This window comes from Felis catus, chromosome A3, assembly GCF_018350175.1.
Source record: "Felis catus isolate Fca126 chromosome A3, F.catus_Fca126_mat1.0, whole genome shotgun sequence".
NCBI classification, from domain to species: Eukaryota; Metazoa; Chordata; class Mammalia; order Carnivora; family Felidae; genus Felis; species Felis catus.
Window position 1 is genome coordinate 105,483,676 of NC_058370.1, and position 24,277 is coordinate 105,507,952.

At 41.4% G+C, this 24,277-nt stretch overlaps 1 protein-coding gene across 18 annotated transcripts in view; it reads left to right on the top strand.

Annotated features, from left to right (window-relative positions):
• The window catches only part of KCNG3 (potassium voltage-gated channel modifier subfamily G member 3), a 98,488-nt gene that overhangs the window by 42,194 nt on the left and 32,017 nt on the right, over positions 1 to 24,277 (top strand). For 3 of the 18 annotated variants that reach the window (XM_045054647.1, XM_045054648.1, XM_045054649.1), the window contains exons 2-4: positions 376 to 804; positions 12,353 to 12,428; positions 13,494 to 13,514. In XM_045054647.1, coding sequence (XP_044910582.1) covers positions 376 to 804; positions 12,353 to 12,428; positions 13,494 to 13,514 — 526 coding nt within the window. Of the gene's footprint in view, positions 1 to 375; positions 4,080 to 12,352; positions 12,429 to 13,493; positions 13,515 to 14,397; positions 15,081 to 19,280; positions 19,956 to 24,277 lie in introns of those variants that run through there. The other 15 variants (XM_023251924.2, XM_023251922.2, XM_023251923.2 and 12 more) reach the window with 10 other exon arrangements.

Sequence of the window (24,277 nt, forward strand, 5' to 3'; positions counted from 1 at the left end):
TGGGAACAACTGTCCTCACAGCGTAAGTAACATTTCATATTGTGGCTAGCTGCATATAAGGTAATTTTAAAACAACAAATAAGAGATCAAGTTTTTTAAAGAATTGGTGACAAGCAAAAAAAAAAAAAAAGAAAGAAAAATAGTGGTACCACATGCAGTATATAACTTTATCAAGTTCAATTTTCATTTGAATTATATTTGTTGTTCTGTTGTGTCCTGGTGGGTCTGATGATGTTGGTAATGCTGTCTGTTCTTTATGTTTTCTGGAAAAAGTAACTGAATTAGTATGTCAATGTAGTATTATCTGAAGATATCTAAGAGCTGTTAAAATGCTTAAAAATAAAATGATCAATTCTCCCTTTGTTCTCTTGACAGGATAATTGAAGCTATCTGCATAGGTTGGTTCACTGCAGAGTGCATCGTGAGGTTCATCGTCTCCAAAAACAAGTGTGAGTTTGTCAAGAGACCCCTGAACATCATTGATTTACTGGCAATCACTCCGTATTACATCTCCGTGTTAATGACAGTATTTACGGGCGAGAACTCTCAACTCCAGAGGGCTGGAGTCACCTTGAGGGTGCTTAGAATGATGAGGATTTTTTGGGTGATTAAGCTTGCCCGTCACTTCATTGGTCTCCAGACACTTGGTTTGACTCTCAAACGATGTTATCGAGAGATGGTTATGTTACTTGTCTTCATTTGTGTTGCCATGGCAATCTTTAGTGCACTTTCTCAGCTTCTTGAACATGGGTTGGACCTGGAAACATCCAACAAGGACTTCGCCAGCATCCCTGCTGCCTGCTGGTGGGTGATTATCTCTATGACTACAGTTGGCTATGGAGATATGTATCCTATCACCATGCCCGGAAGAATTCTTGGAGGAGTTTGTGTTGTCAGTGGGATTGTTCTCTTGGCATTACCTATCACTTTTATCTACCATAGCTTCGTGCAGTGTTACCATGAGCTCAAGTTTAGATCAGCTAGATATAGTAGAAGCCTCTCTGCTGAGTTCCTAAATTAATGCATTGCAAATCAATCCTTGCACACACTTCGTTTGATAGAAAGAGTTGACTCTCCTTCCTAGTCATCATGTGCTTCTTGCTGGGTGAGTGCTGCAGTGGTACTACCGTCCTGTTGGCAGGGTAAAAATTACCCTTCCCAGCTGAAGGGATGAAAAAATGTACTGATAATGGAGTAAGTAGGATTGAGACCGTGAAGGGAAAACAATGACTCCTAGAATAAATTTTAGGACCTTATTTTATTTATGCCTGTCTTCTTCTTGCCTTGAACAATTACACTTTTTGTGTTTGTTTTAAAGTATAGTATTTGAACGTTTTAAAGCCAAAAGGTACCATTTTCCAAATGTTTTCCCATCTTATGAAATTCAGAAGAAGCTTGGAAGTTACAGTGTTTTTTTTTGTTGGAGAGTAACATTTTTATTTCTAAATGTTTTATAATCTCTCATATCAATGTCAGAAGTATCCTGGAAACATATGTCACATGCAGGAACTGTTTAACAAATACTTTAAAAATTTGGCCAAATTTTAAACTGTATAATGGAGCTAGATATGAGCAAGGATAGTATTTGAAAAACTTTCCTAGCATATTTCTCAATTCCCTGATTTATTTTTGTTTCTATTATTCACCTTATCATACAGCTTTACGGAAGCTTGAGCATGTTTTCTTTTTTCTGTTTTGGATTTCTTTTATCTTTTTACTGAAGTGACTCAACAGAGTATTTCAGAATGAGGGGAGCTTGTATTGTTTTAGCATTTTATTGGAGTTCATTTTACTTGAATTCATTCACTGCTGTTACTAGGTGATAATTGTCCTAACATTCAGATGTCCAAACAAGAATATTTCCAACATAGGAATGATAATAGAAATAGTTTGATATTACAACCCATATTTATCTACTTCTGCTCTTAATTTTTTTCCGTGGGTTTAATAAGACTTAGCAGATGAAAGGATGTTTATGTAGCCTTTTTATACCAAAGTCATATTTAGATGTTGTCACGGGATTATCATAAAAAGAGAAATTAAATATTTCCTTACTCTTGGTTGCTATGTAGCTAAGCCAGTTTTAAGCCAGCTAAAAGCAGTGAATACATAATTGTTTGATCTGAGCTTCACCATGTTGAATTGCAGCTACACCAAAACTTCTTGTAACAATATTGAATAATATGCCACATTAATCTGGGTAGATTATTAGGATTAGATAATATAAAACTGTTGACTGTTTAGTGCTAAAATTTAGCAATATGAATTAAGATTTTGCTTTGTTAACCAGTTGCCGTAAAGAAGTTAATATATAAACACAAAAAATTAAAGTCATAGATTCACAAATAATTTAATGTTATAGACTGCAATTTAGTGGGAGTGGAGAGGGTGGGTGGAGAGGAGATGGGGCCTGGATATATTTATTACAGAACAGAAGTGTTCATTAAAAGACTATTAGCTATCATCTAGTTCAAACGTCAACTAGCACAAGTAGACAACCAGGGCAAGAGAGGATATGACTGTGGAGGAATGAGGGCCCAAACCTGGATGTCTAAAAACCTACTTAGCCCAGCAGCTTATTCTTAACACATGTTTAGGGTTTGAGAAAAGCCTCAAGAAGCCACACTTCTTTGCCATTGCCGTTGCTGGGGTAATAATAGCAAAACCATTCCTTTTCCCTAATTTCTGAGTTTATGTGACATTTTGGCCATGAAAAGAATCTCACCCCATCTTTTTTACCATTGCACACTGGTATGCTGCTTATTATATACTCAAAATAAATTCTGTTATTTATTGTCTACTTATTGTATTTTAATATATTTGAAATAAATGGCATGGATTTATTTTTTCTTACCTATTTTGATTAAGGCCTTGTGGTTCATGCGAATAATATGCAGATGAAAGCATCCCCATATTACTAATAAAAATATGGCAGCCATCCATTTTGCTGGCACTGGGAAGCCTTCATGGAAGTATGTCTTATGTCCCCAAATAAATTATAATTATCTTGAGGGCTGGGGCCCTCTTTCCGGCACACACCTTCATAGCCCCACAGCGTCTGTGACAGATTTGGGCACATGCTATCGTTGACTGATTTGGGGGGAGAGATTTCTGTGTGAAGAGGCAAGGAGAAGCCCACACCCACAAGTGCACATGTAGAGCCGCATGTGTGAACACACACACAGACTTTGAGGCTGCCCTTAAGGAACAAGAAATCTCCTGTTGGTGGTGACAGACCAAGGACGTCTAATGCCTAATCCAGCTACCCATTTACTAAGAATGGTGATAAGAAATTATAGAATACTTCATGAGTTAAGAGACTATATCGTGGACATTGTAATTTTTGAGGAACAGAGGCGTTTTTCTTGAAACTTTTCCCTGAATGTTACTGCTTTTAAAAAAGCCATTCAGTAGGACGATTTTTTAGTTGTGCACTTGGACGTTTCTCATAACACCATCGTCACAGCACAGATACTTTCATTAGGATCTGTGTTAATACCAGTAAGTCAGATGTTATCCTAAATTATTAGAATGCTCAGTGAGGAAAGAGGAAACCCGAATGTTGGTTCTGGTTTTACCGCATGTGAGATTGTAACTTAATCTTAGGTATATCTTGTTTTGTATCCTCTAAGATCGTGGGTTTTTTTCCAGATTAAAGATACAAATTACAGAATGCCTTTAAAAGTGAACATACTCTTAACAATCCAAGGCCTTATTTATCTTTTTCTTTTATGGCTCTTTTGTACTGTGGGTTGCTGGTTGAAACTGGCATTTGCATTTGCTTGGCTCTTGGTTTTCGCAGTTACTTGTCACCACACATTTGTAAGTTCTTCCTTTCTTAAAAAATGTAGAAATACGTTCTTTCACAGTGGCTGTCAGTAAGTCAAGGTAGTATTCTGTTTTTAAGTTTGGGTCCAGATGTCTTCCTTAGGTCTCCTGTGACCTGGGAGGTGGGGAAGATGGGGTTACATTGGATATTGGTGTTGGAAGGATTTCCTTTGTTGGCTTGATATTTTCTAAAAGCAGCTTATTTTTCCTCTTTGTTATAGAAATGAAAAATAAAAAACTGAAACCTCCTAGCTGTGCTTCACTATTAAGCTTCTGTAACCCCAAACTTCATACATAGCTTCACAAAACATTTCCAGAGCTCTCTGATCCTACATAAATGTACATTCACTTATAGTATGCAACATACAGTCCAAACAAATATGGTGTAAATATTTCATAGCGTGACAGTAAATTAGAACTAAAGGGCCCTAGGGGTCAGTTAAGCATCCGACTTCAGCTCAGGTCATGATCTCATGGTTCGTGGGTTTGAGCCCCACATCAGGCTCTGTGCTGACAGCTCGGAGCCTGGAGCCTGCTTCGGATTCTGAGTCTCCGTCTCTCTCTGTCCCTCCCCCGCTCATGCTCTGTCTCTCTCTCAAAAATAAATAAACATTAAAAAACAAAAAGAACTAAAGAGCCCTAGAGACCTTCTGGTCTACCATGTCCCCTTCCTTTGCCCTTTATCTTGTCCAAATGTCAGCGGCCAAGGAACTGTGCTCCCAGTGGCTTATGAGTTAGCTGTCATCCTGATTTACCTGGGACTTTCTTCGTTTTACCACCGAAGGTCCCCCCATCCGGGGAGATCCTTTCATCTCAGGAGAGATGGTCACCTGGGAGAGTTGGTCACCCTAGTGTCAGGTCAGGCCCCTGAAACCTGATTTTCAGATTTTTAGTTCAGTAGTCTTTGGACATACTTCTATTTTATAACATCAGAAAGCATGAAGGATTTCTTTTTAAATATTTTCTTTGGGGCCTTGGAGCCCCTTCTTATAGGTCAAATAAAGAGCAAATGTTGCTTGTAGACACCCTAGATGTCAGGAAGGATGGCTTGGGACAAGTGTATAGGGAACTCAGACTTTCAGTAGAGTTTTTAAGTTTATTTATTTATTTTGAGAGAGAGCGAGAGAGCGAGCACTGGCGTGCAGGGGAGGGGCAGAGCCCCTCACAGACTGAGCCACCCAGGCGCCCTCCAGTAAATACTTAAAGTTTGGGCCATTAGTGTCAATTTAATTGTCAGTTTATTGTTTTAGTGAATTGAACTTGATAATCTGCATTTATGCTATAATTTAAGCAAATTAATTAAAGTAGCTTTGGTGAGAATCCTTTGATTTAACACTATACCAAGCATAGTGAAAACATAAATGACATTTAGTGAATGAAAGCCTGAGGGAATAAATATTTGGATTTCACCTACCAGAACTAAGTAATGCGATGTCATTTATATCTGAAGAAGTGATCTTGCTTTATTTATGCAACATTGTATTAACACTGAAACTAAAATTTCACACAATTTTGTATTAGGTAGTTTCCCCTCCCCTTAGACTTTAATTATTTCATTTTTTTTTAAAGTTTATTTATTTTGAGAGGGGCAGAGAGAGAAAGAGAGTGCCTGCGAGCAGGGGCGGGCAGAGAGAGGGGGACCGAAGATCTGAAGCGAACTTCGCACTGATCGCAGAGAACCTGGTGTGGGGCTTGAACTCAGGAACCAAGACATCGTGACCTGAGTCGAAGTGGGATGCTTGACCGACTGAGCCACCCGGGCGCCCCAAGGTGATTTGTTTTTAAAGAAAGAACACATAAGTAATGACAGGTGTTTTTGTTGTATTAATATACAATGAATGGTTCAATTTACATATTTTTTAGCTGTGTGCTACAAGCTTGATCTGACAGCTCTGGTGGGTTTCCGTGTTTTCCTTCTCTGCCATACAGAAGGCAGGAGAATTCCACGTTTTTAGTGGAGAACAGTATTCGAGTTACAAATCCCGAACTGTGATACAAGCGGGGTGTGTGTGTGGCCATAGCTATACGTGCATTTATTTTGTTTTATTGTTTTAGCCCTAGCGAATCTTTTATATGAAACACTTGGAGGTAAAAATGCAAAATCATGAAATTGACGTAAGGTTTGTAAGTTTCAAGTGAAAGGTTTTTGTTCATAGGACAGAATTGGAAAGTTTAGATTTTTTGCTTTGAGATAAACTGCCTAGCTTCTTATCTGTATTTTTATTCCATTTTTCTTATCATTTGGAAGTTTACTATTATAAATCACTATTTACTATTATAAATAGTAGAAATCATAGTTGTAAAATTAGAATAATGGGTCATGGTCCCTTTCTTGATAAGATTTGTCTTATAATGATTTAAGGGAAATCACGTTTTATTAACTTTCCCAATTAACTCAATTTAAAAAGAGAAGTGTCTATTCATGTCTTTTGCCCATTTCTTCACTGGATTATTTGTTTTTGGGGTGTTGAGTTTAATAAGTTCTTTATAGATTTTGGATACTAACCCTTTATCTGCTATGTCGTTGCATGCAAATTTTTTTAAGTTTATTTAGAGAGAGAAAGACAGTAGGAGAGGCAGGGAGAGAGAAAGAGAGAGAGAGAGAGAGAGAGAGAGAGAGAGAGAGAGAGAGAGAGAGAGAGAATCCTAAGCAGGCTCCACACCAGCAGCACAGAGCCTGACATGGGACTCAAACTCACAAACCGTGAGATCATGACCCAAGCTGAAAGAAACCAAGAGTTGGTTAACTAACTGAGCCACCCAGGCGCACCTTGTAGCAAAGAAGTTTTGATTTTCGACGTAATCCAGTTTATCTTTTTTGTCTCTTCTGCTTTTGGTGTTGTATCTAAGAAACTCAAGGTCATGAAGATTTACTGCTATGTTTCCTTCTAAAAATTTTATAGTTCTAGGTCTATAGTAATTTCAGGGATCTGATCCATTTTGAGTTAATTTTTGTATATGGTATGAGGTAGGGGTCCAACTTCATTTTTTCGAGGTGGTATCCTGTTTGTTGTTCCTCTACCATTGAAAACACTCTTTTTTCCACCATTGAGTGGTATTGGCATAATTGTCAAAACCAGATTGCCATAGATGTATGTGTTTATTTCTCCTGAACACTCAGTTCTCTTCCATTGATCTATATGTCTGTTATTCCAGAACCACAGAGAAGACTTTGGAGTAAGTTTGGAAATCAGGAAGTGTGAGTTCTTCTTTTACAGGATTGTTACGGATCTCTTGCATTTCCATATGAATTTAGTATCAGCTTGTCCACTTCTGCAAAAAAAGGCAGTTGGAAATTTGATAGAGAATTGCATTGAATTCTGATTGAGAATGTAGATCAATCAGGGTAGTACTGCCCTCTTAACAATATTGAGTCTTCCAATCCATGAACACAGTATGTCTTTCCATTTACTTAAGTCTTGTTTAATTTCCTTCAGTGTTCTATAGTTTACAGTACAGAAGCCTTGCACTTCTTTGGTTTAATTTATTCTTAGTATTTATTCTTTTTGATGCTATTGTTAATGCAGTTGCTTTCTTAATTTCATTTTCAGATTATTCATTGCTAGTGTATAGAAACACAACTGATTTTTCTATCTTGATCTTGTGTCCTGGAACTTTGCTGAGCTTTAATAGTTCTAATAGTTTTTTGAGGATTCTTCACAGGTTTTTACATATCATCTGCAAAGAGAGATAATTTTACTTCTTCCTTCCTTTTATCTCTTTGTCTTACTGGATTACCCCAGCTAGAACTTCGCTAGAAGTCTCAAATAGATGTGGTGAGAGTGGATATCCTTGTCTTATTCCTGATCTTAGGGAGAAAACTTCCAGTCTTTCACCATTAGGTATGATGTTCGCTACGGGTTTTTCATAGATGCTCTTGAACGGGTTGAGAAACCTTTCCTGTATTTCTAGTTTGTTCAGTGCTTTATCATGAAAGGCTTTTGGATTGTAGAAATGTGTTTTAATGAAGAGATGGGTAGATTTTATTGTGAGTTGAGTTGTACTGTCAGTGTCAGGAAATACGTTTTGTTGAAGTGGGTTTCCAACTCTCTACGACATAACTAATCGGGTTGAAGCCATAGAATTGCTTGTTGATGCTTTTTACGGTTCATCAATTGATGTACATTTAATGGTTTCTAAGACTATTAAACCGATTCTCTTCATTACCTCAAGTTAATTTGAGTTTGTGTTCACTTGCCTAAAGATACAGAGACGCACAGACACGAGAAAGATAATGTGTTTCTGTTGGTTGGGTTTTTTTAATGCCTTTTTATTACCTGACCTTGTGCTTCTCATACTCAGATAGTCCAGGAATGGTGGCAGGATGCCAGGGGGTGGAGAGAGGCGGGCTCCATCCCCATGAACAGTCCTTGCTGTTGCGTGCAGTTCTCTTCCGCCTGTCTTGGGGGTACCTTGGTAGAAAAGCTCAAGAAGCAGGGAGCCTCTGGGGCACCTGGGTGGCGCAGTCGGTTAAGCGTCCGACTTCAGCCAGGTCACGATCTCGCGGTCCGTGAGTTCGAGCCCCACGTCAGGCTCTGGGCTGATGGCTCAGAGCCTGGAGCCTGTTTCCCATTCTGTGTCTCCCTCTCTCTCTGCCCCTCCCCTGTTCATGCTCTGTCTCTCTTTGTCCTAAAAATAAATAAGCGTTGAAAAAAAAATTTAAAAAAAAAAAAAAAAAAAAAAAAAGAAGCAGGGAGCCTCTCTGCACTCCCCGGGACTGGATTTCCTAGCGTGTGTTAAGTTCACATCCTTTCATAGTACTTACAGGAAGTGCAAGAATCACTGAATTACTGGGACAGGGAGGGAGTCATCTCCAAAACAAGACTTGATAGTTAATTAACCTGTGGCATTGCTGTAGGAAAGTTATTTATTTATTTATTTATTTATTTATTTATTTATTTATTTATTTATTTAAATCCTTTGTGTGCACATAGTAGGAGGGTTTGCCTAACAAGTATCACTGCTGTGCTGGCCCCTGCGGGGCCCACAGAGGTGACTGTCAGCTGGCCTCACCCTGGCAGGCACCCTTTGAAAAACCCATTCCGTTCTGTGCAAAAGATTCATTTTGTTATTGGTTTAACCTGAGGGTCCTTTTCACAAATACTAAGCCCAGATTTTTTTTAAACGTAATCCCTCACCGTGAATATAATCATTGTGAAATTCCTCTAGGAAATTATGTCAGTAAAATAAATGAAGGAAAGCTCAATATTATCCGTAAACAACGCTTCCCCAAATGGTTTGGAAGATCACTTACAAGGTCGCGTTTTGCAGTCTGACTAACTTTTAATGGGTAGAGCTCCACTGGCATTTTTTTTTTTTTTTTTTTACGAGTCATATTGCTAATGTGGTATTTGACTGAATACTTAACAGCTGTCTACTTTTGTACATATGCCCCAAAGGCCTTTGGTTACTGACTACAGTTTTAATAAATCTCATGAGTATGCTGGGTGAATGTTAATAATCTTCAGTACAAATGTGGACATCAGACCCGATGGAGTTACGATCCAGGATTTTGGACACCCTACTTTTGTAGTGTTATTTACTAAAAATGTTTAGGAAAAAAAGTTTCAAAGAGAGGTGTTCTTTGCTACAAATGTATTCAGTACTATTCATAGCAACCATTCTTAGGAATAGTAGAATTCCCAATTGCTAGTCACTGAATACTTCAATAATGACTATCGTTCCTTATATTTACAGGGTAATGAGAATTATGGCAGCTTTTTCATAAAATGTAATGTACTAATGTCTTAACCATTCTTTTATTTTTACTTACTACTTTTATTAACTATTCTGAAAGTAAATTTCTGACCCTAGTTGATCATCCTAAAAAACAAAATTTGCTGGGGCACCTGGGTGGCTCAGTTGGTTAAGCATCCGGCTTCGGCTCAGGTCATGATCTCACTGTTCGTGAGTTCAAGCCCCACATCAGGCTCTGTGCTGACAGCTCAGGGCCTGGAGCCTGCTTCAGATTCTGTGTGTGTCTCTCTCTCTGCCCCTCCCCGGCTCACACACTCTCTCTCTCTCAGTAATAAACATTAAAAAAAATTGAGAGAAAAAAAGTGTAGCTAGCAGTAACTCAAAAATACATTAGTCTCACTGTATTTATGGGTTCAGGTTTCACAGGGAACCTGTGAGCACCGGAAGTAATGGGTGTTTGTTGTAAAAGACCGAGCAGCAGCTGCCTGAGTCTGGCGGTTCTGATTTCTCTTCTGACGCTCGGAGATGGCATCCCTCAGCAATGCACCCCTTCCGGTGTTGTCTTCACCTGGTACACACTGGTTGATTCTTCTTCTTTCTCGGTTCAAATTCCAGAGTAGCATTACCATCACTAAGGTATGGGAGTGGTTTTCTAAGCCAGGCCTCCAGGCTCGGGGAGAGCAATCTTTCTGAGGCGGGGATATTGCTGTGGGCAGGGCAGTTTCTCTTGAGGAGGAGATGTTGAAAGTGCCATAATTGTTCTGCTGGGAGATTGCGCAGAACGCCAACCCAGGCCACCATGTTTAGGGACATTTTGCCGATTGGACGTGACAAACGGGTAGTAGTAGCAAGTACTTAGTGATTGGCCTTGTCTGGTGTAGTCAGAGTAGAAAACTGATGTTACCCAGAGTTGAAGTTGCTGTTGCGATTAGCCACGGTTACAAGAGTAAGTCATTCTGTGGGCAGAAGCTGTGGCTGATTTGTGGCCGTCTCTAGAAGTCCCGAGTGTTTGAAGTCCTTGGCATGTGTGGTTAATTACTAACTAAGCAGATTTCTAGATGCCTTCAAATGAAGGAACACTTAACCTTTACACTTGGAGCTGCTTTCCTTTGCCCCCTACTATTAACCAATGTCAGGACATTTTTACAAAGGAGAAATCAGAGTTTGGTGCCAATGAGAACTTGAGGGTGCTTTGTGCCTGTCCCTCTAGGAATCAGCCGGAGACCCCCACAACCAGCTGGTGCCTGATACCACTGTGGAAGTGGGATTTAGGTTGTGGATCCTCCGGTTACTCTGTGTATGTCTGTCCTAATGGAAACTTCCGTTCATCCGTCCACAGTCTTAAACTCTTTTTGTTCATATGCCAAAAAAGCTTTCAAAATTTATTTACGTAATTCTGTACGCCCATCATGGGGCTTGAACCCATGACCCCAAGATCAAGAGTCACATGCTCTTCTGGCTGAGCCAGCCAGGAGCCCCCTCCAAATCTGGGATATTATTCAGCTTTTTTGTTACTATTATCTATTCATTTACATGGTCTAATTTTTTGAGTCCCTCTTTGTTTCCCTTATTTTGATCTAATTTGGCAATTTAAGAAGCATTTCCCGTTGAACTTCCCCCTTAGAACAGTGTTTTTCTAGAGTACCTGATTAAATTAATAGGTGAAAATAATTAGAATTTTTTTTTCTCGTAATATCACTGGGAGTTTGGCAAAGGAAACAGGCGCAGTAATGATCAAACTTAAAATAATTTACGCTGTCATTAGTTTACCTTTGTATTTAGACACAATGAATACTATCTACTTTCATTTCACGGAAAACATTTTTAACGTGAGTACTGTTAGTAATCAGGTTTCTTCACTGAATGTCATTGCATCAGACTATTCAATAACTAAAAATACATGGAGACTATACGTTTTTGAACAAGCAGAAATCTAGGGTACATTTTTTTCCACTTTACGTAGTATCCCTCACTTTTCACTTTTGGGCCCCAAACTAATGGCTTACATGTTAGTGTACTGAATGGCTTATGACTTAGATTTATATTATCTTTCACTGTATACAGCCATTGACTGGAAATATCCAAAGGTAAAACTGTTACGCCATTTCTAACTTGAAAGTAAAGAATATATCTACTTTTGTAAAGGTCATAGAATGTAGATTTTTTAAATATATTATACATACCGAGTTATAAATGCTATTCTATTTAAATTACTTAAGTAAAGGTATATATGTCTGTTTTGCACTAAATAGTACCTTATACATTCAACCATTTTTATATCACAGTAGTTCAGTCTTATGTTAAAAAATGATAGGAAAAGTTTTTCTTGGATGTATTTTAAAATTTGCTTTTTGCTTAAGTTTAATTTTGCTCAATAAGCTCATCATCTCACCATCCCACATGAGACCAAGTCCTCTCTTTAGTTCAGAATAGCTTAAATTTTGGTGCACATTTTTGCTATTTTCAGAAACCAAGTTGAAGTAGCCTTATATCAAAGGTAGCCTTATGTGGAGAGCCTTATTGCAAAGATTTTAGAGTATTTAATTTCTAGTATTTTTTCTAGAATTCAGAATCTTGGGTATTTCTGGACATACAAGAACTTTGAAAAGAGTTCCGTATTTCGTTATGGGTAAAATATGTTAAGTACATTGAGAATGTCTTTACACTTTCTGACATTTGTATTTATGTTAATTAAGTAAAGTTATACCTCAGTTTTTCGTTGAATTTTGTACTGTCATATGATAAAGTTCACCAGTGGATAAATTGCTGTGTATGTGTGTGATAAAGATACTTGCCTTAAAATAGAGCACTTCTGTTTTGCAAACAGCTGTGGTCGAATTGTCTTTCCAGTTACTCATCTTTCTGTGCACCTGGTGACTGCAGGCCTGATAAAGTCCTTGGAGGTAAGAAAGAAGATGAACATCTTTTCATTGTTAGCAATCTAAACCTAGATTAAAAAGCATTTTGACATGTCAAGATTTTTATGGGAAAAATTAATGTGTGTGTGTGTGGGGGGGGTAGCATTCACTGCTAAAGATAGCAAGTGGTTGAATAGATTAAATATGTATTGGTTTTAACCATTGTTTCTTATTGACCTTATTCTCAATGGGAATAGTGATTCAAATGTTTGTATGGCCAGCTCTATTACTTCCACTGTGTATTCATGACTAGTGCTAATTGTCATTATTATTGGCCATTGCATAAATCATGGAGGAATCAGATGTACTGTATCAAACAAGAGGGAAGGTAATTTGGATAGTAAAGACTGTATTATATATAGTTTTGGATTTCAGGTAATCATTTTATTATTTGGTAGCTCTCTTAGGAATGATGGTTTAAATGGACATAGTTTCTATCTAATAAAACGATTGCTAAAATCAGCTCAATTTATGTGGCACAATTTTGTTGTTTTCTACTTTAATATGGGATTAGTAAAATGTGCAACCATATGGGTCATAGCTTTTCTTACTCGGCTGTGCAACTTATGTATTTATGTTAGATCTTTTAGAGTACCTGAAATGTGCATCAAATATTTAATTAATTAATGGTTGAAGCTTTTTAGCATCTTTAATCCTTAAGGAAGTATTTTATAAAAAAGAAAATTAGCTTTGTTACGATATCATTATGTTGTATGTACATCTGAAAATAATCTGTACAGCCTGAACATTGAAATAGTTAATAAATTTTGACTTTGAGAACCACCCACCGCTGCTAAGTACATGTCACTGTCTGTCGAGTTGACTTCAGTAACTAGTGTAATTCATTCTTGGTGGACTATCTCCCTTTTGTTCCGAACCAAAACTTCACTTTGCAATAAACGAATGGTGGTTGAAGCACAAAAGATGTCTCCTGGCTGTGACAGTGTCTCTGACGGTCACGTGGCTTTGAATCAATCCTTTGATCTTTCTCTGACCTGCTTTCACATTTTCTTTTTCTCCCTTTTAACAACTCCTCTTCTCTGTGCTGAGAACACGAATCATCTACGTGAGGTAAGTTCCCAGGCTGTGATGCCAGGTGCCCATAGGCACGTAGTATGTGTGGAGCTGAATCAGAAATTTTGGAGTTTGTACCTTCTAGACGCTACGCTTATTTGTAGTATCTTCTCAGTGACACAAATGCCTGCCAGACCCTTTCAGTTTTCTTAGTGAAAAGGCTGCACGACCCTCCCCCCCCCCCCCCCCCCCCCGCCTTTATCCCTCATGTCTCTCTCTTCTGCATGATCCCTGCCCACACACCCACCCCCCACTCCCCTGACTGCCTGGAGAAAGGGAGTTTAGATTAGACACTCTTGTACTCCGGCAGCCCCTTGATTTGATGGTACGTCAGCCCCACCGCCAGAAGCCCCTTGCTCTGAGGCGGCCAACAGCATGGCAGAGTCCTCAGCAGAGGCCAGCGATGGCTCAGGCAGGCATTTCCTGAGAGCAGAGGCTCTGCTTGTCCTGATTGTCTCAGCAGGCCTTGGAAATGGGCTTAATTGTGGAAAGCACCCCTCCAGGAGTAGATGCAGGGCCTGCTGAGGACAGAGAAGTAGGTACCTTCCTGGATAGCTGTCGAGTGCAGGCTCAACACGTTCCCCCCAGGGTCCCTGCTGACTGAGGTGGGAAAACAGTCTAGTCGGCCCAAGCGCTGAGGTGGGGTTTTCGTTTATTGCTGTTAAAGTTATTGTTTCAGGAGCTGGGCATAAAGCTACAAAAACAGTGGGGACCGCAAGGAATTTGTGATAATTGCATTTAAGATAGGAATCCATTCGCCAGGTAACACTTACGTGCTGTTAATCAGAACGATGGCTTCTAAGCCACGGGGTTTGCTTCTCAACTGAGTTTTTCTTTATGGTTTATTTTTGGAACTAATCAGGTTTTTGTTTTCTTTTAGGGAAAAACAATAGCAACTGTCAGACTGAACATTGTATGGTTGGATTATTTTTCACATATTTAAAAGAATTACCAGCCAGTGTGCATGGTTGAAATTTTTGGTGGCTGAGAAGATAATTAATGTTTTGGTTAAGAAAGGGGGGGGATTTTTGGAAGGACCCCCCCCCCCCACCTCCTTAGTGTCTTGAGTTGACAAGGCAAGAGAGATATCCCTCAGAAGCTCCATCATCTCCATCGTGTATAACTCTTAGGTGGGTTCTGTGAATGTACCTCTCTGCTTGTGTTCGGCTGCGAATACAGCAAGGTTCTGACGGATATTTGGCCAAAAATGGGTTTTGGCACTCAGCTAGTAGAGCAATGTAACCTTTTCAAGGCCAAGGAATTTGTGTGTGTGTGGGTGGTCCTTCTGTGTGCTGAAAATGTTGAAATAAGTGTTTCTACGCTGCTCAGTTCTGAAGAATTTGTGGTGCTTGAGGCAGGGGTCTTAAGGAGCCAGAGGCATCTGAGGAGAAAGGAACTTGACTGCTTAGGCAGCGAATTCTTTTTATTGGAGCTATGTAGGAGAGATTGGACACATCTTAAAAATTAACTGATTTTCAAAAATGTGTGAACGTAGTGGGGCGCCTGGGTGGCTCAGTTGGTTAAGCGTCCGACTTCGGCTCAGGTCATGATCTCGCGGTTCCTGAGTTCGAGCCGCGCGTCGGGCTCTGTGCTGACAGCTCAGAGCCTGGAGCCTGCTTCGGATTCTGTGTCTCCCTCTTTCTCTGACCCTCCCCTGCTCATGCTTTGTCTCTCTCTGTCTCAAAAATAAATAAAACGTTAAAACAAAAAATTTTTTTAAATGTGTGAGAGTAGTATAATACACACACTAGAAAACATATGAAACCAGAAGAGAAAAAAAAATAACTACATACTTCCCCATCAGTGTTACAAGTTACTGTCCTCACCTGGCTTTATGTATACCTTTTATTGCCTCATTTCTGTCTGTGGTGGGCCCTACGCATGCGTGTGGAAGACACGCTTCCTATTCTTGATGAACTCCCAGTGGATAAAGAGACCAGTAAGAAAACATGAAAGGGCGTTAGGGGCAAAGTTTATGAAATGACTGCTGTGGATCCCGGAAGACAGTCACCTCATTCAGCTCAGGAGTCAAGGAAGGCTTCCTGGAGGAAGTGATTCTGAAATTCAGTTCAGGGAGCCAGGCTCTTAAGGATTTGCAACATGTGCAGGGTTCAGCATGCAGCAGGAGAACGTGACTTATTCTGGCAACTGCACTTGGCCGGCAAGTGCACAGAGAAGAGTGTTGGGGGGTGGGGTGCTAGTGAGTGGGCAGAGGCCAGATTAGGCAAGGCCACATGTGCCAGCCAAGGAGATGGGCTTGACCCTGCAGGGAGGGAGCCACCAAAGGACATAAACCAGGAGAATGGCATGGCAAGGTTTGTCCTTAGGGAGGATCACTCTTTTTCAAGATTGTTTTTGTTGTTGTTGTTGTTGTTGTTGTGTTTTGTTTTGAGAGAGAGAGAGAGAGAGAGAGAGAGAGAGAGAGAGAGAGCGCACATGTGCAAGTGAGCACGAGTGGGGGAAGGGCAAAGGCAGAAGGAGAGAGAATCTTAAGCTGGCTCCACACCCAGCCCAGGGGCCCACCTGGGGCTTGATCCCACGACTGTGAGATCATGACCTGGGCGGAAATCAAGAGTCAGATACTTAATGGACTGAGCCTCCCAGGCGCACCAAGGAGGGTCACTCTTTGAGCTAAGTCAAGGGTGGAGTGGGACCAACTCATCACCCAGATAGGAAGAAGTGAGATAAGAGAGGATCCAGTAGCAGAGACAAGAGACAAGGAGAGAGTGGGAGTTAACTCCATTTTGGACGTTAAATCTGAGGAGGCTGGGCAGCATCCAAATGCTAGTGACTCTGCCTGAAGCCCTGGGGAGAGGTCTAATCTAGAGTCATCCAAGCGGTCAGGATTTGGGAATCCTTGGCACATAGATGAAAATAGAAGCTAGTCTGGAATAGGATAAGAAAGAAATTCCTCTGAAAGGGAGTATTGAGGGAATAGAGGAGGCAACCTGCATTCACCTCCAGGAGACTAGCAAATGAGGCCAGAGGAGGAGGGGAGGGTGAGGGGCCCTGCAATGTCGAGTGCCTCCCAACAGTCAGGAGAGCGCAAGACTGGGAAGCGATCATTGGACTCAGCCACTGGGAGCTGTAGTTAAATTTCGGCTGAAATTAAACCTAGCTCTTCGATGGCTGACTCTTCACCCTGGACGGACTGCCCCGTGGAAGAGAGGGAATCTGTGGTCAAAACTGACCAGCAGCCTGGGTCCGTGTGAGTGGTGCTGGCCTGGAAGCCCGGTCGGGATTTGGCCCCGAGCACCACTGTTGGCTCGCTGTGAGTAGCTGCTTCTACCGTGGCAGCTGTGTCCCACTGGCCCAGAACGTGAAATCGAGAGCAGAAAGTTCAGGTCACGTTGCATACAAGGTGGACGTAGCTGAGCGTCACTCCAGGCCGTCCGGCCTCCTGGCAGATCTTTGATTCCAGGTTGCCATTTGCTGGAGTGTAACCTCTTCCAAGGATGTTAAGAAGCAGGGTTGGAACATCATTCTCAAGCACCTGGGAGATGCGGAGGAGAGCTCCCTGGGGCCTGCCAGGAACAGTGTTCCACAGTGTGAACAGCTGGAATCCCAGTAGCTTTTTCAGTTAAAAACCAGGAGCAGTTACACAAGGTAGCGTTTTTACTGCAAAATGATGTAGCTGAAATGAAGTGTATTCTTAATCACATTTAGGCTCAGGGAATATGATACTGTAATGAGCTTCAGCTTTGTCCAAAAAGGACTGTTATTACTAATAATCATTAATCATTATGGCCCATAAAATCTGATACAGAAGAATAGGAGAATTAAAGGAGAAAAAAAGTGACAGTATCATGTGGAAGAGTGTCATTTAGTCATTTACAGCTTCCTGCAGGGTAGTTTTAATTTTTAATTAATGTTCTTCATTTATGGAAGTTCTGTTGCTGGCCCACTAGTGGAGGCACCCTGAGCTTTGACTAATAATTTTTTAAAGGATTTTCTATTTTTTTAATGTTTATTTTTGAGAGAGAGAGAGAGAGGGAGGGACAGAGAGAGGGAGACAGAGGATCTGAAGCAGGCTCCGAGATGTGAACATAGAGACTGATACAGGGCTCAAACCCACGAACCCATGAGATTATGACCTGAGCCGAAATCAGGGGCTGGCCACTCAACCGACTGAGCCACCCAGGCACCCCTTTTACAAATAATTTTTAAAAACACATTTGCAGGGAAACCTGACTGGCTCAGTTGGTAGAGCACATGACTCGATCTCAGGTTTGTAAGTTCAAGCCCCACGTTGAGTATAGAGTTTATTTAAAAACAAAACAAAACAGGGGCACCTGGGTGGCTCAGTTGGTTGGGCATCCAACTTGGGCTCAGGTCGTGATCTTGTGGTTCATGAGTTCAAGCCCCGCATCGGGCTCTGTGCTGACAGCTCAGAGCCCGGAGCCTGCTTTGGAATCTGTGACTCCCCCTCTCTCTCTGTCCCCTCCCCAGCTCATGCTCTGTGTCTGTCTCTCAAAAGATAAATAAGTGTTAAAAAAAGTTAATAACAAAACCAAACCATATTTTCAGTGACTCATTATGTCTCTTGTTTGTCCCACTTCTCATCAAAAGGAAACATTTATTTTTAAAACTCTTTATTAGTTTTTTAAGTTGCATAAAAATTAAAACAAATTTAAATAATATAAGAATATATAGAATGAAGACTAAAAGTTTTCTCCATTCTAAGTTGAACCCAACAGGAGTGCTTGGGTGGCTCAGTCAGTTGAGCATCCGACTTCGGCTCACAGTTCATGAGTTCAAGCCCCGCGTCAGTCTCTGTGCTGACAGCTCAGAGCCTGGAGCCTGCTTTGGATTCTGTGTCTCTCTCTCTCTCTCTGCCCCTCCCCCGCTTGTGCTCTGTCTCTTTCTCTCTCTCTAAAATAAATAGACATTAAAAATTTTTTTAGAAATAAATAAATTGACACCCACTGGTAGTGTTTCTTGTGTAATATTTTAGACCTTTTTCTATAATAGCATGTATGTATTTAGCTACTATTAAATTAAGAATGCATAGTAACAGTAGCCAGAAAGGTAGAAATAACTCATGTCCATTAACAGATGAATGGACAGACGAGATGTTGGGGGTACACACATGCATACACGCACACACACATGCACACACACAAAGGAACAATACTCAGCCTTAGAAACGAATGAGTTTCTCATACATGCTCCTACATGGATAAACTTTGAAAACATTATACTAAGTTAATAAGCCAGACACAAAAGGACAAATAATGTAGGGTTCCACTTATGTGAGGTAGCTAGAATATACAAGTTTGTAGAGACAAAAAGCAGAATAGAGGATTGCCAGGAGCTTGGGGTGGAAGGACTGGAGAAATTGTTGAATGGGTATAGAGTTTCTGTTTGGAATGATGAAAATATCTGGAAATGGCAGCGATGGTTGCCATTCAGAGCATTTTGAATGTACTTAATGCCACTGAATTATACACTTGAAATGGTTAAAATGGCAAATTTTATGTATATTTTACCGTGATAAAAAAAGAAAAGCACAGTGGGTATGTAATTTTCACATTTACTCTAAACACTTAGAAACGATATAAAATATGTGATAAAAATATTTTTAAAATGTATTTACACTTGACAGCTTGAAGTTTGTATCAGTCACCTTGGACGAAGCTATGCAGTGCTAACCAGCAACCCCCTAAATCTTCATTTCTTACAAGCAGAAAAGTTTATTTTTTGCTCACATTACATGTCTTTCACAGATTGGCTGTGATTCTGGCCGTATCCTTTTCATTCCAGGAGCCAGGGTGAAGAAGCTGCCTTCATCTTGAGATGTTGCTATTCTTGTGCCAGAGGGAAAAAGAGAAGATGGCGAAGCATGCAGGATCTTAGGATTTCTAGTTGGAAGTGGCACGTTTCATTTTCATTCACATCTCGTTGATAGCGCTAATGACTTGCCTCCTTTCTTTCTTTCTTTCTTTCTTTCTTTCTTTCTTTCTTTCTTTCTTTCTTTCTTTCTTTCCTTCCTTCCTTCCTTCCTTCCTTCCTTCCTTCCTTCCTTCCTTCCTTCTTTCTTTCTTTCTTTCTTTCTTTCTTTCTTTCTTTCTTTCTCTCTTTTTGAGGGAGAGAGACAATCTTAAGCAGGCTCCCCGCGCAGTGCAGGGCCCGACATGGGGCTCCATCCCATGGCCCCGGGATCATGACGCCAGCTAAAATCAAATCAAGAGTCAGATGCTTAACCAACTGAGCTACCCAGGCACTCTTTTTTACTTGATCCTTTTTTAACACCAAAAACAACTTCCAGATGAATTGAAAATCTGAGCATGAAAACAAAACTTGAAAACTGTTAGAAGTATTTTCAATGTTGCAAAATTTAAAAAAAATTTTAGTTTTTTTAAATGTTTATTTACTTATTTTGAGAGTGAGAGAGCACGGGGAGGGGTAGAGAGACAGGGAGAGAGAGAAAATCCCAAGCAGGCTATGCGCTGTCAGCATGGAGCCCTATGGGGGACTCAAACTCACAAACCATGAGTTCATGATCTGAGATCAAGAGCGCTTAACTGACTGAGCCACCCAGGCACCCCTATTTTTTATTTGTATTTTTTAAAATGTATTTATTTATTTTGAAAGAGAGAGAGAGAAAGGGTGTGTATGAGCCAGGGAGGGGCAGAGAGGGAGAGAGAGAATTCCAAGCAGGCTCTGTGCTGTCAGTGCAGAGCCGAATTCATGAACCGTGAGATCATGACCTGAGCCGAAATCAAGGGCTGGACGCTTAACCCACTGAGCCACCCAGATGCCCCATTGCTCCAACCTCTCTTTAATGGGGCACCTGGGTGGCTCAGTGGGTTAAGCGACGGACTCTTGATTTTGGCTCAGAGAATGATTTCACGGTTTGTGAGTTCGAGCCCCACATCGGGCTCCGTGCTAACAGGGCAGAGCCTGCTTGGGCTTCTCTCTCTCTCCCTCTCTCTGTGCCCCTCCCGCACTCGTTTTCCCTGTCTCTCTCAAAAATAAATAAACTTAAAAATAAAAAAAATTTTTCAATGGTGTAATCTTTTCCTACTCCTAGATTTAAAACTCTGGCAAGTCTGAGACTTTTCCATTCATTCTTAGATAGCATTCTTAGAGTCACTTTAATGCATAAGCCTATTCTCGGTTTATAAATATTACCCATTCAAGATCTTAAAACTTTGAACTTGGGGCACCTGGCTGGCTCAATTGGTGGAGCGTGCAACTCTTGACCTCAGGGCTGATCACACGTCCTGTGTGGAGATTGGTTAAAAATAAAATCTTTAAAAGAAAAAAAACAAAAAACTTTGAACTTGATTTAATGTAGAAAGTTTTTCTTTCCTCCAACTTAGATCTGCTTTGAGTGGGCAGCCTGAAGTGAGAAAGAAGGGGGCAGTTAGTCTTTTTGCTAGGTCATTGTCTTGGGCTCTCTCCAGACCCCACACCCTAGCCTTGGTTCTTATCTTTCCATGGCCCAGGGGTAGAAGGGAAGGAATGAACAGGGCTCCCTCATAACATGGCTTTGAGCTATGGGTTTGGCAGAGATTAAAGCATTTTTTTTTTTTTTCTCTCGGGGACACTTTCATGGCCCTCTTAGGAGATTCTCTTAGGGTCCTCTTTCCTGCAGGTCCCTCCACCCTCCCAGATGTGTTCTGTGGTGAGTGGCTGCTGTGTCTCCTTCTAGCCCCCCAGGAACGGGATTCATCTCTAGCTTCTTGCTGCTGGGTCCCCTTTGCTTCTTCAAGCAGCCCCACTGGACAGGACCACAGCCTCATTGGACAGGACCATTGCCAGCCCTCTCCACACTGCCCTCATTTTAGTCACGGAAACACTCCTGCATCCTTTTTCTTGATGAACTCAGAATAGGCAGCCAAAGCAGCAGCAGTCTCTTGGCTCTCCCATCTAAGCAATCCGTTCTCATGCCTGCTCTCTGGGTTTCCTGGACAAGAGTCTGATGCTGATCCACGGAGACCCCCCAACTATAGGAACACACACAGCGAGCTCCATGAGTGGTGTTGCAGTGATATGTCCGTTCTCTCTAGGATTGAGGAAAAGTAGGAAGCAACCCTGTGTCTCCTGCCAAGATGGGCCAGCAACTATTCATTCTAGGGCAAAAAGCCTCTGAAGAAATCTCTTCAGAAATTTCTCTTCTCTCTCCACACTCTGACTCTCCTATTATTTTTTACTGTTTATTTATTTTTGAGACAGAGAGTGAGGGACAGAGAGGAAAGAGACAGAATCCCAAGCATGCTCTGCACTCAGCGCAGAACCCAATGCGGGCCTCGAACTCACAAATGGTGAGATCAAGGGGCGCCTGGGTGGCTCAATTGGTTAAGCATCCGACTTCAACTCAGGTCACGATCTCGCAGTCCGTGAGTTCGAGCCCCGCGTCGGGCTCTGGGCTGATGGCTTGGAGCCTGGAGCCTGTTTCCGATTCTGTGTCTCCCTCTCTCTCTGCCCCTCCCCCATTCATGCTCTGTCTCTCTCTGTCTCAAAAATAAATAAACGTTAAAAAAAAAATTAAAAAAACAAAACAAAAAACGGTGAGATCAAGACCTGAGCTGGAATCAAGAGTTGTACGCTTAACCAACTGAGCCCCCTAGCCGCCCCCATTATTCTTGACTTGGCTAAGGACTCTAGTTTTCTGAAATTTCCTTTGTAAATTCTGCATATGGAGAGCAAGCCACATGCCCACTTTGGTATTTTGGTATAGAACATATCAGTACCTCTGAGTGAAGATTAGAATTGAAGCAGGAAGAGCCCTCTTTTAACATCCTGTGACACAGAGAACTAGAATAGAGAACTTCTACAAATCAAAAAGAAAGCGCCAACCCAGAATTTTTAAAAATGGGCAAAGGATATGAACAGGCAAGTCAGAAAGCTGAACCTTGTAGGGCAATGAACAATGAAAAGATGCTGAGGCTGAGGCATTTCCCATCCTGCTCCCAGAAGGTCGGGCAGCCGTTGTCTCTCTTCTTTGGGGCAGTGTTGTTCACGGTGCCATCTGTCAGAAATTCTTTTCCCATTTCTCCTGGGAGCTCTGGGATCCTGATGCAAGCAGGACTCCTGTTGGCCCTGAGTCCCTAGAATGAGCCCCCTGTGCTGCCCCCAGGACACCATGGGAAGCTTTCCCCCTCCATCTTCCATCTCTGTGTGCCTGTCTGTAGCTCGTTGGCATCTTGTGGATCCCCTCACTTGCAGAGAGGAAGGGGTAAACCTTCTACTTTTGCAAATTGTGTTCTTCCAAGGCCATTTCAGAATTAATAATCAGGTTACATGTGTCATAGATACCCAGAGCTTTAAATTGTAATGGGGTTTCCTTTGGAAGCAGCTGCTACATTTCTTGGACTCTTCCTGTGTGTGTGTGTGTGTGTTTTTTAGGTCTCTAAAGGACTGGCTTCTTTAGAGGATTTTTGTTTATTTCATTTGGAAGGTCATAATCATTATCGAAACCTTTCCAAGTCTTTCATAATGTCGTGTGTCTCAAAAACTCATGGTAGGACTTCGGTGTGTCCTGGGTGTTGGAACCAGATCCCGATTCCCAGGGCTTTTCCTGGAGGGGCCAACTTCTCACCTCTGGCCTGAACAAAATGAGGGCCGCCCACCAAAATGATGGAGGCAGCTGTGGCAAGAAGCCCTGGCCTCAGAGTCCAACTCCAAAGCGTTGTTACCTTGCCTCGATTTTATTTTATTTTATTTTATTTTTTAATTTTTTTTTCAACGTTTATTTATTTATTTTGGGACAGAGAGAGACAGAGCATGAACGGGGGAGGGGCAGAGAGAGAGGGAGACACAGAATCGGAATCAGGCTCCAGGCTCCGAGCCATCAGCCCAGAGCCTGACGCGGGGCTCGAACTCACGGACCGTGAGATCGTGACCTGGCTGAAGTCGGACGCTTAACCGACTGCGCCACCCAGTCGCCCCTTTTTTTTTTTTTTTAATTTTTTTTTTCAACGTTTTTATTTATTTTTGGGACAGAGAGAGAGACAGAGCATGAACGGGGGAGGCGCAGAGAGAGAGGGAGACACAGAATCGGAAACAGGCTCCAGGCTCTGAGCCATCAGCCCAGAGCCTGACGACCTTGCCTCGATTTTAAAGACGCATCTGCCGGTTGGAGCTGTCATGAGAATTACATGACGGAATGAATATGTGTGAGGGTGAGTGTAGGGGCTCACAAATGCAAGCTCTTCTAGTACAGAGCACGGCCAGCTGCGGCTTCTTAAAAGTCGATTCTCTTTACTTCTAATTCACTTTTTTTTTTTTTTTTTTTTGCTCATAACTAAAGTACTTTTCTAGAAAAAAAAAAAAAGTCGATTCTCTTTTTTTCCCATCATTAAATGAGTTCAGATGCATGAGAGTTTTGAGAACACAAGCAAGGAGAAGGAGAGCAACCATGTAACTCTGTGTCCCATGCCCTCGTAGTCATTATTCCATGCCAAGGCTAGGACTGTTTTTTCACACTGTTGTAAACATGTGGAACATAAGATGTTGAGTATTACATTTATACCTAATATCACAAGACTTTCTCACATTATTTCAGTCTTTGTAAACCTAGGGGTTTTTCTCTTTACCAGTAAATTTTTTGGTTATGAAACCATGATTCCAGGGGCGCCTGGGTGGCGCAGTTGGTTAAGCGTCCGGCTTCAGCCAGGTCACGATCTCGCGGTCCGTGAGTTCGAGCCCTGCGTCAGGCTCTGGGCTGATGGCTCGGAGCCTGGAGCCTGTTTCCGATTCTGTGTCTCCCTCTCTCTCTGTCCCTCCCCCGTTCATGCTCTCTCTCTGTCCCA